Source organism: Leptosomus discolor, chromosome Z, assembly GCF_034619465.1.
Source record: "Leptosomus discolor isolate bLepDis1 chromosome Z, bLepDis1.hap2, whole genome shotgun sequence".
In the NCBI taxonomy this organism is placed as follows: domain Eukaryota; kingdom Metazoa; phylum Chordata; class Aves; order Leptosomiformes; family Leptosomidae; genus Leptosomus; species Leptosomus discolor.
The window spans coordinates 41,789,137-41,805,109 of NC_141419.1; the positions used below are offsets into that span (position 1 = coordinate 41,789,137).

The 15,973-nt window shown below is 36.6% G+C and overlaps 1 protein-coding gene across 1 annotated transcript in view; it reads left to right on the forward strand.

Annotated features, from left to right (window-relative positions):
* The first annotated feature begins 263 nt into the window (after window positions 1–263).
* The window catches only part of LRRC2 (leucine rich repeat containing 2), a 62,301-nt gene continuing 46,591 nt past the window's right edge, over window positions 264–15,973 (forward strand). Inside the window, exons 1-2 of the mRNA XM_086479985.1 lie at window positions 264–409; window positions 10,216–10,426. Of these exons, the coding sequence (XP_086336111.1) occupies window positions 285–409; window positions 10,216–10,426 (336 nt within the window). The 5' untranslated portion in view covers window positions 264–284. The remainder of the gene's footprint in view (window positions 410–10,215; window positions 10,427–15,973) is intronic.

The following is a 15,973-nucleotide window of genomic DNA, read 5'->3' on the forward strand; positions in this document are numbered from 1 at the left end:
AACTGTGTCTGTATCTTGGAAAGGGAAAAGTGCAAGGAATACAAAAGATTTGACATTTAGCTGTTGCCATAGATTTTATGTAGAAGTCAATTGTATGCTATGTTTACTGCCAGCACAAAACCCTAGACAGATTAGGTAAGATGGAAAGCATACTGTGTTAATATTTCTTATGACTTCAGCTTTTTTTTCCCCAGGTAATTTTAGTTCCTTACTTTTTTTCACTATTCCTTTCCTGAAGTATTCATGATGGCTTGTTCTTGCAGGAGAAGCTTGATGTCAACGGTATGGGGCATGAGGTGATAATATTTGACTTTTCTCTCATAAGAGGACTGTGGGAAACTCGAGTTAAGAAGAGCAAAGAACGTCAGAGGAAAGAGAAAGAAAGATTAGAAAAAAGCTCATTGGAGAAGTAAGCCAAATTTTCTGCAGTTCATTTTAAGTGAATCCATTATTATTGCCCACTTACATTGACATATACTAAGCATTATCAGATGATTCAATTTTATTTTTGGGGGTTTGATTTCAATGATTTCTTGCCTCCTTTCCTCATATGATTGTAAGAGTAATGCAACACAAACTGTGCTGGCATTTCATCAGTCCCTGCCTTTACCTATGTAGATTGTGACTTACTAGTGGTGTATCTTATTGTCTACTGTGTAGATTTCATTTGAAAAGAAAAATAACACATTTTGTAACTTTCTATTGCTTACATTTTATATAAAAGTATGGCTTCTTATTATGGAATTAATGAAAACATGTTAACAAAATTCAGCACTAAGAAATACTTTAAGTCTTTTTGTTGAGTTGACAGGAGAAACAAAAGGAATTAAATAAATGGATACATACAATTGCTTCTGAATATGAGAGGATAGAATAAAAGAATTATCAGAGGATTTTTTTCTGGTTCAAATATCAAAAAGACCCTTGATGATAATACTTACACCCACTAATCGTGTTATTATTTTCATTATATTTAATTTATGATTTCTTTAAGTAATATTTTGGTTTCTTTATGTTCATTCCCATTAGAGACAGTGAAATATTATAATGTGCTGGCAATGTCAGAAACATATGACTCACTATTTTTCCCCCTCTGAGAAGAGAACAAAGCAATAGATGTCACTTTCTTCTTTAAAAATAAAACACATAGGGTTAAACAGCGCCCTTGTTTAAGAGCATCATTGCACTGAAGCTTCGTGTAGTGTTTCAGCTGTCTCAGGAGGTCCCCACTCACAGAATCTCACTACCAGTGCAGCTATGTGGACAGCAGAGCAGCTGGGCTAAGAGGAGGCCAGGGTAATACAAAGTCTGACTGCGCTTTCTGCATGACTTTTTGAAACATCCATAGCTGCAGTCTTTGTTGTCCTGTCTCTAACCAAAGCCTGTTTTAAAAACCATAATCCCCCCCAAAAAAAAAGAAAAATGAAGCTTGTCCTTTGGACTAAATTCTCTAGCAAGGGTAAGCTTTCTTTTTGTTACGAGCTGAGGGATAGAAAAAGTTTGCCGTTGTGAGTGTTACCCTTATGGCGGAAAAGAGAAGTGAAATGATTTGGGATGAAACCATTCTTATTTCTGTCCCAGATGCTACACTAAGAAGTGTCTTTGTGCCATTCTAATCCAGACAAAGCAGATGATTCTACTGCTGCCTATGTCAGGTAGTGGCTCTTAGGGTGCCACTGCAGCCTTCTTCATGAAAAGAACATTATGACTAGGAGTCCACATCTGTAGTTTCTAATGGCATAGGCAGTTATCTTCAGAACTGATGGAAGGTCAGTCCCAACGTGGACCTAAGTGACAACATCCCCCTGCCAAGTTTTGTTTGGTTTTTGGTTTACTATGGTATAGAAGATAAATACTGAGTTCACTAGTGCAAAAACAAACCCGAAGTGCCAGGTGTGGGGAACTACTGTATGCAAGAGGGAAAGAGGGTAATCTCATATGCTCTGAGGTGGCTAATTTCAGCTCCCATGGGTTTTTTTGTCAGTAGCATACATTAAGCCTCATTTCTTACCGTGACTTGTGTTTTCCATAAAAAACATATGTTGTCTCTGCGGTTTCTGCCTTTGGTTATTTGTCTGTAGCCACTCCTCCAGATGCATGTGTGGAGCTTGACTGCCCTTCCACTAACGAGGTCCAAAGTCATTCTGTTATCTATCTGCACCAGCTGGAGATGGGAAATCTGGGATATGATGCAGAGAAATAAAAGGTCCCAAGTGTACTTTCAGGATTCACAAAGAATTTTTGTTTTCTACCTTTAGATTACAATTTGCGTATGATGCTTTGTCTTGTTGTATGTCTTCATGCAATCAAATTGCTTTCCAGTTAACCTTACTTCTTTTAGGGCTCCTGGAAAAAAAGGAGGAAAACCATTAGACTTTGTTTCCTGAACTTGAGGGATCATCACCTCATGCACTGAAATGAATGTCAAAATTCACGTTCATTCTTATGATACAGACCTCCTAGAATGGATTAATCTGGTAGAATAATGGTCAAATACTGTTAATAAAATGCAAAGCTCAGTTAAAAGAAAAATCCTCTTTGTTTCACAAGGTGTGCAGTGACCATTGGCCTTTAGGTCCTAAAGGTCAGTTGACAATTTCTTAGATGCTTTTCAGTGCCTCCAAAGGTTGGGCCAAAAACAGCACAAGATTTTGCTTGTTATTAGCTTGAAAGTATAGATAAAATTGTAATTATAATTAAATGTTTAATAGAAATATGTTTCCCTGCAGAAATACATTTCATTATTTTAGGGACTTCCGTGTGTGGTTAAATCCTGGTATTCTACTCAGAGATTAAAATTTACCAACTTTGGGTAGGTCTGCTGAAATCAACGTTAGTACTTACTGTCACAGTAAAAAAGTATTTTGGAAAGGATTGTGATCCCAAAATAATAATTTTAAAAAGGTATTCAAGAAGGCAGTTCCCTGAATTGAGGACTGCATTCTAGCATTTAAGATTCTAGATATCTGCTTTTGCCAGCAGCCAGAGTGAATTCCCAAGTAGGGCTGAAATTAATAGAGTTTCTCTGCAAATATACTTGTGTGAGAGATGAGTTTCGAATCTGGACCGCTGAGTTTGCTTTGCCTTTTTTTTTTTTTTTTTTTAAACAGAATCCAGATTTTTCTCAAAGCGGTTACAATTCACTAACGCCCTTGAGATTGTGCAATTCCTTATCGGCTGTGTTGCTACGTAAAATGACCTGATAATAAGTAATGAAATGTAGTATGTATTATTTGAAGAAAAACTACCAATTAACCTCTATGGAACTTTGCTTGCCTGGGGCAAGGTAATTTAGTTCATGCAGGGTCAGTAAGCATTCACATGTAAAATATTTCTCTTTTTTGACTGAAGATTTTCTAAGAGGAAAACCTCACAAATAAACGCAAAGCTTGAACTGTGTTTGCGTTAATGGTGAGGTCTTGTAAAGGTTTGGGGAATTTACAGGTCTAGAACAGATGTTTAAACAGCTGGTCAGTGAAAGGTGATTCTGGAGAACAGTCTACTGAGCGTATTGTGAAAGGCTTATATCTGCCTCTCTGAGATACTGGTATCAGATCATTTTGGGTGGAGTTAATTCAGTCCTCTGTTTTCCCTTTGGTTTTGTGGGACCGTGGAAGTATGGCAGTTTAAGGAACCTACTTCTGCGGGGCACATACAAACCAGCAACTGAATATAAAAGAAAAAGAAACTGTGCAGTCTTGTGCAGGAGTAATTTCCTTTTACTTCACATGCTTAATGCCATCAGACAAGTCCATTCTAAGTCTCCCATTGGATATGAAACACTAACTGTTACAAAAAATGTGCACTGTTTTGTGGTTATCAACACTTTTATGAAAGTCAGTATCATAGAAAGAATTTTGTGTTTATAGCACTGTTTCATATTCTAGATTCTGGTAGTGGTGAACAATCTTATATTGTATCCTGAAATCCTGAATGCTGTCAGACTAATTTGATGTTGTATGGTGATTTTTCTCATTAATTTTTCCTTTCTTCTTGTCATTTTCTTGGAAAGAGAATGAGAGTGAAATTTTACAGTTAGATTTTTCTCTGAAGGATTGCAACATATTTGTCTTCTGTCTGAAAAGCAGGTAAGGTAAAAACTGAAGGCTGACAAATTAAGCATTCAAGTGAGGAAATGCCAGAGCTGTTTGCCCAGACTAGCTATCTAAATCTTTGCTGTGAAACGGCACAGCCTCCCCTGTCCACCAAAACAAACAAGCAGCAAAGATAACAATTTATTTAGCCCCCTCTTCCCATGAGTCTCTTCTCCAAAATTTCCTCTCAAGGTCTGGCTAGCTAGATGTGCATGTTTTGCTGTTCTGAGCTAGGCACTTCCTGAACAAGTTGGGAGCAGATCTGCAGCATTAATAACCATTCAAGTTATTTGCCTTTGTTCTTAGACACTTGTGCACACAGACCTTGCATCTGATCTAATGCATGCAAACAGACTGAAAGGTAAAAGCTGCTGTTCAGCCATGATCCTTTACAACCCATGGAAAAGCCTGGCAGAGGAACTGAAATTAAATCAATCCAATTGAATTTGAAGCAAACATCACTCATCCCTCAGGAATATTGGTCTTGGCTGAGCTCCATTTTAACTGTACTGCTCCTATAAAAATTCCATGGAATTATATAATGATCCTGTGTGGCTAGTGATTCTGATTTAAATATCAGCCAGGAGTACTAAGCTGGTGTCACCATGTAATGTCGTGGCCATTTTTTTCATTCTGATATAGAGGAAACAGTTCCATCTAATGAAACTTGCTTTCTTTACCTAAGAGGTGTAACTTTTCCTCAAGACCTCCTAATCAGACATTGAGCTGTGGGTAGCTGCAGAAGGAAGAACCATTCAAAGAAACCCAGCTACTCCTTGTTTACTGGGACAGCTCTCAAACTCTTGGTAATGCAAACTTCTTGTTTTCCAAGATGGTTGCTCCTTTGAATGGTCCAATCATTGAATTTATTCTACAGTAATTCTTTGCATCAGTTTGATTAGATTTGTCTTTTTATTGGGAAATCTAAAATTCCAAGCAAGGAACTCCCAAATCCTCAAAAGGAAATATTTATAATAACATTTTTTAGGTATATGTTATTAAATCTTTTTCCTGCAGATGTACTCCAATAATGAAGAGATGTTTGGAGAATGATTACCTGAAGAAAAGTTCAGCACTAACCAAAGTGGAATTACTTGAATATTACATTTCCCTGCTCTTCCTGTTTCATAGCTATAGTGTGTTGTTCTGACAGCTTACTGAAAAACATCAATGTATTGGGAAATATCTTGCCAGAATTAACATTTCCTCTGGACCATTTACAGTCTGCTTTAGACAGATGTGCTTTTGTGTTACAAATATAAAGGTATGAAACACAATTTTTTTTTAATCAAATATGAGCAGCATGAAATCAGCCTTTTTTAAAATTGGTTGGGCTGCTTGCATGATTGAAGTGGATGTACTGGGGTAGTCAGCTGAGTTGGAACCTTAGATCTCATCTGCGTTCTATATCCAGAAAAAAATGTTTTTCATATTCATACTCCCACCTAAGTTAGGCTTGACTTGACTAACACGCACTTCTTGAATACTGAAAATGGTAATTGTTTCTTTAATCTGACTACAACTGTTTGATCAAGCTTCATTGCTGAACAGTAATAAAAAGACATAAACTTCAGGAGGTCTGTGATTTTGTAACCAACTCATTTGTTTGTCATATGTGAAAATGTGTTTGTGGAATATCAGGAGCCTTTAAGGTGCCAAGACAAGACATTTATTTTCTCTAAACGTATATTAGTGCATTTAAAGGCTGATATTATTTGTGTGTATATTTTTTTTTCTCTTTGTCACAGTAGTTTAGATGCCTTTCCTGTCTTTAGATGCCTTTCCTGTCTTTCCTGAAGATTCACGCAATAGCCTCCTGATATGACAAACGTGGTGGTAATTCTATTTTATTTGAGGATTGTCACCAAAGAAAGACTTAAAATGGTCTTTATTTCCATAAAGATCCTTTAAGAATACTATCATCTCAATTTTTTGACAATGACAGAGCTAAGTGACAACCATGTAGCTGAATAGATCCCTTTGGTTTGATCTCAACTGTAACCTGCAAATTGCAGTTTTGTAATCTTTGCTTAATGATACATTTGAGCTTGATGTTAGTCACCTCCAGGCCAGGAAGGCTCATACTGTTTCGTTTGGTTAGTGTGTACCACCCCAAGAGTACACACAGAGGTTCAAAATTTTTAGACACTTTGCTCTTGGGATGCATCATGTTTTCATTCTGAGATGTACTGTACAAAATTATGCATTTTTGTTGCTCCATTATTAATTCACTTTCCATCTGTTCAAAATATGCTTGTACATAGTACTTAGCCTGGTGACCGTAAGTGGGCATTCTTTAAAATCTTAAGAGAGCATGTTACCATCATTTAATGTATGAGTAAAAAAGAAATTTGACACAGGTTTTCCACATCAGTGGTTGATATACATGTTGAATTCCTAACCAGGTTTAATTTTTAATGCCCGTCTTTCTTCTGAGGTCAATATTTCACTGACTGATTTGGTTAACAGCGGTTTTTGTTATGTGCATGTTATTTGGCTAATAATGTGTCATGACCTCCTGAGATTTGTGTTTTGTACGTGTTATCATCTTTATTTCATCTTTAATGTAGCTCCCTTCTTGCTGTTTTCTATATTTCTTGTTGTGAGAGAGTAAAATTTTAGATCTGAGCCCTCTGTTCTTGTGTTCCTGGGGTCTACCTGACAGAGTCAACACTGAGGTGTAGTAGAGCAGCTCAGTGCCTTACTTTTTACTGAGAGTTAGACTTTTTGACCTCTTTTTTCTGTCTGTTAAGTTTCTAAGGTTCTTAGAATTTATACTGCGAGGAAAGAGTCAGTAATTTTTTGTGCATGAGTGAAGAGGAATGGGTCCAAAAAACACATCTCGGGGGCAAGCTTTTTCAGTGCATTGAATTATGCATTTAGATCAAATGTTTATTGCTTTGGTAGAAAATGAAGGAATACCATGGAAATGAGAGGGCAGTAATGCAGAGTTAAGCTTCACAGAGGGACAGAAAAGCTGTATGTGGAGGACTGGAGGAGGATGTGAGAAACAGCAGTACAGCAGTGGTAAGTAAAGTTAGAATGATTTAAAAGATTTTAGGAAAAAAGAATGCCAGGGTTTTGGTCCTTTTCAGTGGTTCAGGTCCTTTTGTTTTTTTCTTCTTTGGGGATTTAATTCACTCCTTCTCCATCTCAGCCCCCTGCCCACTTCACCTCCTACCCACCTTGCACAGTAATTAGCTGTGCTCTGTGGTAGATGAGTTTTGGAAAAAAGTTGAGTAGGTGGTTTGGGCTTGTTTATTTTTCTTATAGTATATGAAAGTGTTAACTTTCTAGCTTTTCCTAGTGATCTCTTGCTATTGCATTGTCTGCCCGCTGTTCTGCTGGTGGTCTCTGGGGTTCAAATGACAGATTGAATAGACAAGATCAACAAAAAAAAATTAATCAGCTCATATGTAAAAGCATCTTGAAAGAGGTGTTTCAAATTTCATGTCTGCTGGTATAGAAAATTCTGTCATCTGAGCACTTCCAGACCGCAGCTGGAGGGGATACCTTTTGGTAGGGCTGTCTAGAGCTATCAGGTACTCACTGTCTCTCCCTCTGTAACCAGGGGTATTGGGTGCAGCATGTTGAAGGATCAGAAAATGGGCTAAGGAGCTGTCTCTGCTCTAACATATTTTCTTGCCTTTGTTACATCAAGTAGCTTCAGAAAAGATTTTGAAGTGTTGTGGGTTGGTGGTGGACTCTTCCTTGACTGTACCAGTAGATTCGGTATGCCTCTAGGGACTCCCTGAACTGAATGTGTTGCTGGACATGTTTTCTGTCTGTCCAGTATTTTTCTTCCTAACTCATTTACATGTCACAGCTCACTGTGGTATAAAGCCGTTGACAATTAGACATTGAGAGAAACTGGGAGATTTACTTAAAATATATATATTTTTTATTATCAAGCCTCCTTGATTGACACTTTAAATATCAGAAAGTCCACTAGATGCCCATTTGTAAAGAGCATGCTGATCTCTCTTACGAAATCTGAACCAAGGGTGAGTAACTTTTCTGCAGCTCTCAATAACTTCTTCAACTGTTCCTTCACTGCTCCTTTCATACCTTAACAAGTTTTTGCTTCCACTGTCTCTCTGAGAGGCTTTCTGCTTCTAATATGCTAGAAATCACTTTCTTATTAATTTGTATACCCACAGTGATTTCCCTTGCTTTTTTGTGTTTTATGCTTAATTTGTCAGAGCTTATACTACTTTCTCATTTCTTCATTTAAACATAAATGCCATTTTATCTTTTTTTATTTTTTTATTTTTGGAAATGAGGGGAGAAAGAGATCCTTAAAATGGCTTTGTTAGAATGTACTTACTCTGAGGTTGTGCTCTCTTTATGCAGTCTGCCAGCACTTTACCCAGCAAGCTGCACTTTTAACAAACTTCACTGTTATACATAGATCATCTTCTGAAATACTTGTAGAAGATATTTTTCCTTATTTTCTCTTTATAAGAATGTTACATGGGAATACATTGTGGTCATTATTACAGAAGGGGCTTTCTGTAGTTCTCTGGTGATCCATGTTTAGTGTGCTACTCCTTGAAACTAAATCAGGTCCCTTTGTGGTTTCTCAGGCTAGCTGCTCTGATAAACAGTCGTACTTAACTTCCAAAAGACTATATTGTCTGCAGAGCTGTCAATGTGCTCTGTGTATGTCAATAGCTGAAGTCTCCTGCTGTTGCCGTGCTCTCAGTTCTCAACTCTTTCTAACATCCCCTAAGATTTCAGTAAGCACCATAATTTGTGTGGCAGTTTACGGCTCTCTCAGTAATACCTTTCCTATTTAGGCATGCAATTTTGATTGCTAAAGATTTATTTTGATATCATTGAGTCAAATACGACTTTCAATCTATGCTGTCATACTCCCATAAATATACTCTGTCCTGCAGCTTCTATCTTGTACCTTGCTATGAGTGCCCAAAAATTACTTATTTTCACCAAGTTTGGAAGATGCTTCTTGTTCCTAAGTTTGTAACTGATTTCTCGTATGTGACGTGACTTAAAACTGGATATTCTCTTTCATGTACCATTTTTTAAACATCTTGCTGTTTTAGAGAAAGTCCCATGCTTAGCTGGGAATATGTGCACTGGTGGTGTTACTTCCTACCTCGAACTTCACAAAGCTGCATGTGGTTCTTTTTATAGGCCATGCCATTTTTGGCTTTCTCTGAGGGGTACATTATCCTGAACTTTGTGCCCTTCTTCACCTGTCAGCTTTCTTCAAATCTTCTGCTTAAAATTTCTGCCAGAGGGTGGAGATCACATAAATGAACCTCATGTACCACAAGAATCTAGCATTCAAAGAGTGAGATCAGATTTATGATGTAAGGGGCTTTGCAGAGTCTTATTTTGGTATAATGAAGGCTTGCTTCAGTTAATCAACCTATTTCTTAATTGACTAAGATGAAATAAATCTCTCCTAGATTAAGGGACCTGCTTTTGGCACTGTTTAATTATATCAAATTGAAATTGCACCTGAAGTTATAGGGGTAAAAGTTTGCCCTGGAGGTAACCCTAAAGATACACTGAAGTTGAATCTGAAATTAGTTGGCATCTGATAACTTTGACCTTTACCTCCACCTTCTAAGATGATATTGGAAAATAATGTGTAAAATATGAAAATAGATCATTATATTTGAACAAGATAGGGCAGGGAAAAGGGAATATTTATAACTTCTTACTTTCTAAAATGACTTTTTTCCAACTGAAAAATTTTGCATGTATGACCAGGTCCTAGCTTTTGTTTATAAATATAAGTTGTTCTGTGAGGATGTGTTTCCTACCCTATCGAAATAAAGAGCATCATTCATACTTTTTTCTGTGACAGCGTGCTCAGTCTCCACTTTTCAGTTATTCATTTGGTATCACTGTTTTATAGTCAGTAAATGAAATCCTGCTCATCTAAAATCTACATGTAAGTCTACAAAATCTAAGCATACCTCCAGAAATTACTTTTTTTTCTTCTTTTTTTAAAAAAAGGTCAATATATTAGGTGCATAATTATATTTATATTTTGTTAAGTATTTGTGCAAAAAAAGATCAAGCTTTAAGACTCATTTGTAATATCATTTCAGCTGGTTCATATAACCCCTTTTTGGCACTGTTTCAGGATAAAGCAGGAGTGGAATTTCATACTAGAGTGCCGGAAGAAAGGCATTCCTCAATCAAAATACCTCAAAAATGGCTTTGCAGATACTGATAAGAAGATCTTGGACACTTACGGAAAGACTTCTGAGATCAAGAAGAGGCATGCTTTGTCAGATGAAGCAAATAAGGAAAGAAACAAGTTTATTTTTCAGCTTTCTGGAGAGCAGTGGATGGTAAATATAATGGAAAAGATTTTTCTATTGTTAACCAGTTCAGGTAAATTAGCACAGTAACTTTTTAATATCAAAATTTTTTTTTTTTTTGCTAATACATATGAAAATATTTTTTTTTCACAGTGTTAGAAGTCACGAAAGAATTTCCTATCTTAGTTTTCAAATATGGTTATTTTAAATTCTCTACTGATACAGGTAGTTTACCCCTCTCAAAAAGGTAAAAGTAAACATATTGCAGTAAGGTATCTTTCTCTGAAATTCCCCAATGGGTAGAAAGAGATGAAAATAATATTCAGCTCTGTTGGCTTGTTGATGTCTTCAACTCAAAGAGCTGTCTTCTCACTCTAGTGATGTGATAATATTTTCTTGAGCTCTGTTCAAATCAAAACCAATATTAGCATCAAACTGCACTCTCTTGTTGAAAAAAGCACTTTTTACTTACAGTTGTGTTTGATCTGAAATAGCAGTTTGGAAGCAAACTCTGAACTAATGCTGTTTTGAAAATCAACAAAAGATGGATCAGAATTGTTAAAGCTTTGACTGAAATGTATTTTGAATATAAATTACATTATTAATGAGAAAATGAAATTAGAATTTTGACTTTTGTGCAGTTTATGTTTTTGAAATATATTTTTGAGGTTTAAATTTAAAAAAATGTGAATCAAAAAGTCAATAAATAAAATGGTTAAATTTTTCTAAAAAAATTCTGAAAGGTAACTTTGTCCCAGATTTGATCTTGAATATGAAGGTGTTTTCTTTTTCAGCTTTTATTTTTTTTTCTGGCTTTACTTCTTTTCTGAATAAACAAAAAATAGATTAAATTCCTGGAAAATAGAAAACCCTGGTTCCCATTCAGCTCTAGTAAGGAGACTAGTTCTTCAGCTGATGCCAGTTAGTGGTAGGATGGGTTGTTGGAGAGCTATCACATCCCATCTTTCAAGAACCTTGGATATTGAGAATGTTAAAGCTGTGTAGTCTTATACTGCATGCTTTCCTGTATTGCAAAGTTTGTAGGTATGTTAGGAGAAAAAAAAAGAGATATTACAACTCCTTAGACACTGATACAGTAGTAACTGCAAATATTTTCATTGCATCGGGGAGCAGAAAGCTGCATAACTGAACTTCACTGTTGCTTATTCCCTTTTGCCAAACCATTATCATTTTGCTTTGTCACCATAAACAAGGCCTTAGATTAGGAGGCAAAATCAAATATATGTAATCTCCTCTGTTTTCCAGAGCATTTCATTTCAATTTGACATGCTGGAAGATCATGTTTAAGAGATACTAGTGTACTGTTATGTACATTACACCTTGAGCATTATACTCCTGACCACATGCACTTTGATTCTGTCTCCATATCATATGCTCACTGTGGCCATATCACAAAACCTCTGTGCCTCATTGTCCAGCTCTTGCCTGGTTCAAGTGGGCTTCCTGTTTCAATAAGATACTGTGACATAGTTCACTTGTCTGCAGAAAAAGATAAAATCAAAGCTGTTGTGTTTAGAGAAGACCAATGCTCCTTCAAAATCAAAGAACATTGCCGGTATCTAGCGGCTCAAAGTTATTTTAAAAATGTGAAAAATCCACTCGACAAAGTTCTGAAAGAAGTATATTTCCCTTTATTGCAGAAACTTTGTGAAAACTCTATCAGTTATACAAATCATATCACCAATTTTGCTTTTTTTAATCTCAACTCTGCTTCTAAACCAAAGACAGAATCAGATAGGACATTCTTTTCCCCTATTACTCTCTCACAAAAAGGTGCACTTAGGCCAAATGAATTTGCAGACTATACAATCAAAGCTGCACAGGTTGGCAATTTGCATGCGAAAAAGATCTGTGGACATGTGACTGTTTTCTCAGAGAAGCCTGTATGTTATGTAGCTGGGAGCTGTGGTATCAATTGTGGTTTAGTTTTCGTAATGAGTTTTGCACACGAATACATCTATGAGTTGAAAGTTTGGACGATTAAGCACTCAGACAGTAGGAGAAGTCAGAGCTAGGATTGCCTGTGCAATTTTACAGGCACATAACCAGCTTGGTTTACTGTTGGCTGGCCAGTTACCATTGGCAGCAGCTAACAGCACAGCCCTGTGAAGTGTCCATTTGGGAACCAGCTGCTGAATCCTGTATCTCACTTACTTTTCGCTGATAAGTATTTCTATTACGTTTCCCCTTTCCTCTCATCAATGAAGCAGTAATACATCCTCTAGGCAGTTGATAGCTAAGTCTGAGTTGGTTGCTGGTATGACTCACAGATCTAATTTCAAAAACTGGACTTGCTTCTGTGCTGTCCCCATTCTCTTTCTGAATACTGGGGGGTCTCACAGAGAAGTAATCCCAGCACAGGGATTTTTCAACATCAAAGCAAGTGGCTTTATCATATCCTTCCCATAGGTCTCAATGTAAGGGTTCTCACTGGGAACTTCAGCAGCAAATGAGTGAAGTTCACAGCTAATGGTGTTACATGCAATGTTGCAGTCAATTAGAATGGTAGCTTGTGTTGAGCACTAATCAGTTGCCAGGCTATCTAGATTGTAAAACTGTGGACATGCTACAAAGATGCTGTTGTCACATGCTACATATCCATACAGCATAACAGTGAATCTGGCCTACTGATACTGCATTGTTGAGCATGAGGTTAAAAACAGGTTTTGTAAAACACTCCATCATATGCTGGCATAGTTTGGACAAATATATTGAAAATCACCTGGGCAGTACTCTTCTGAAAATCATCTTGGTTCTCCTTCTGAGAAAATTCGTACGGGAGAAAATCAGAGCAGATCACACATTTTGAATTTCTAATGGGAAGTGCTTCCTTCAGGACATCTGTACCACTTTTTTACAACCTCTTTAATGTCATTGACACAATAATGTATTTTCATTAGGTGGAGACCCAATGTTTCTGGTACTTGTAAAGTAATTATTTTAACATATCTGAGGAAAGATAAAGCTCATACAATGAATATTAGGTTAGACAAATAGGCACAGAGTACTAGTTAAAGGGAGTAGGGCTTGATTTTGCAGTATATGAATTCTGAGGAATTGTATTCTCTTTATGCAGATCCATAAGTCCCTGTGAATCATTAAATCTTACTAGTTATCATTCACTCTTAGGCTAATTTTTCAAGATGTGCAGTTTGAGCCTCTAGACATCTCAAGTCACAACAGTTTTCCAACAGTGTGCTCACACTAACTTAGGGCTGTGAGTAGGATTAGTATCAAGCCTTCACACTTGAAAAACATGTATTCAGTGAGCCCCTCTGAATCTGAAAATCCTCATGTAACTTGGGTACTGGTTTGGCCATGCTTGTCCAGGGTGGTTAGCTTCTGGCTGTGGACAGTGGTTGATAATTGCAGTGATGAGGGAGTTTTACCTTTGTCTGTCAGAGCTCCATCTCGAACAGTCTGTGTGACGACACCCTTAAGGTTCAGAGGTCCTTGCCTCCTCTTTTACATATCAAACAAATATTTATGACTCAATTATCTACATCCCTGTGTGGTGCCAGCTGGGAACAGTAATGAATTAATATTTGCATTTAGGAAAGAAAAGGTCTTGCAATAATAAATGGGCTAGTCTCATAATCTGATATTGTGAATGAAATCAGACAGGCATTTCTCTTCTCTTTATAAAAAATGAGCAGAACCCCATTGTATTATCCCAGCAGTGAGTGTCCTAAATCCTGTTGTATTTGCAAAACCCTTGGGACTTGACAGCATGAGAATGGTATACTGTGTCATAACTAATCTGAGGTTTCCAAGGTATGTTTCAGACTTTCTACTTATCTGAGAGTTTTTCAGGCAAACCCACCATGAAAATGAGCTGTATAAGGACTTTGGACTCTTGGACTGTGTGTTTGAATAAGTTGCCTAGGAGAGAATGATGGAGAGCTAATGAAACACTTAACTGAGATCCTTTGTACATGCAAACAAGCATCTACTGAATTAAATTTCTTCTTCAGAGAAATAGTACTGCTATTAGAGCAGAATGAAAATGGTGGCAAAATAATGCCATGAATATTCATACGAATTTTTCGATGAATTCACTTTAACTCTGCTTTTGCCCTCTGAGTGTTTACTTCCTAACTAATGAATGTTTATTCTGTAGTGGATCACTGAATTTGAAATGATTTTCAGAAAATACTAAGGAAAATCCTTTTTTTAATTTGTGATATCAATATTGACAAAGGAAAGGTGACAATGTTCGCTCAAATACAGAGCAGGACTGTTTCTGGCTGTGCTGCTTTGCCTAAGCAGAGGATCTGGATACATACCTACTTTAAACAACTTTAATGTCCAATGTGCACAACAAGTAAATGAATGAGTCATGGTAAAATTCTTTACTCATAAATCATGCCCTTCTTACACATAATTTCTTCACAGAAAAAGGCAGCAAATTAATTACTACATTTGTATTTATCCTCCCAGTTTTGTGTTTAACTTGCTGTGAATTTTCACAGAGAACAGGGATTTTCCACCTTTTATTCCCAACTGTTAATTACAGTGAGGTATTTATTTGCTGCAAAGGGTCAAGTAGAATTTCTTCATTGAATGGACAGAGAAAACCTCTTGTGCTTATTTAACTTCCAGAGATTTTTTTCCCCCAAAAAGTATAAAATTCCTGACCCAGTCAGGTAATGCAGTTGGCCTTGAGACATACCAGTTTTGTAATTAGCTCCAAGCTGTCTCAAAGATGAGAGAGATTTGGATCCAAGGTTTTGGTTTGGCCCATGACAGATAAAACTACAGAGCTGGAAAAGAAACAGAATTGAAAATTCTCAGAGCTTTGATCACAGCTTTTGTTCAGGCTCATGTCTAGCAGGTAAATTCTCTCCTAATTAGAAAGACTATAATCAGCAGTGGTCGGTTGTAGGTTTGCTATTTGTTTCCTTTTAATAAATTTTTTTTCTTCTCTCCCAAAAGTCAAAGGAGTTTGAGGTATTGTTTTGCCACTAAAGGCAAAAGACTGGCTATCCTCCACGTGTCAGTCTTCATGGAGCAATTTATCAGCAGGCTGTCAGCTTTTGTGTGGCAGCAGAAGATTACAAAAGAGCACAAGGGAATCAGAGAGTAAAGCAAATGTAAAGCTTGTGCAAATTTCAGTTCTCATCCCTATCTAGTTTGTAAATGAAGTAAAATATCACATCAATTTATGTTTCAGCCACACAAATAAAAATATATTGTAAGATGGAGAATGCTAAAAAACCACATTATAGCAAAGTATTTATAAACTTACATTTGCAAATTGTAAATATGCTTATAAAATATAAAGAAATAATCTCAAGGAGAAAACTAAGTCAGGGCAATTGGTAGAAGAATGGAACCGTCTTCTATTCCTTTGAAGTCGTGTCTAAATTTATTTCAGTTGCTGCACAATAATATCTTGGTGCTTCAAATTACCCTTAACACAGAAGTAAAGATTTTAAAAAATATTTTTGCATTAATAAAAAATAATCTAAAAATATTTTTGCTTCATTTTTCTAAAATTGTGAAGGAGTTTGATCTTATTCTGAGAGAGGCTTTGTGTGCTGCACCTTTTTCAAT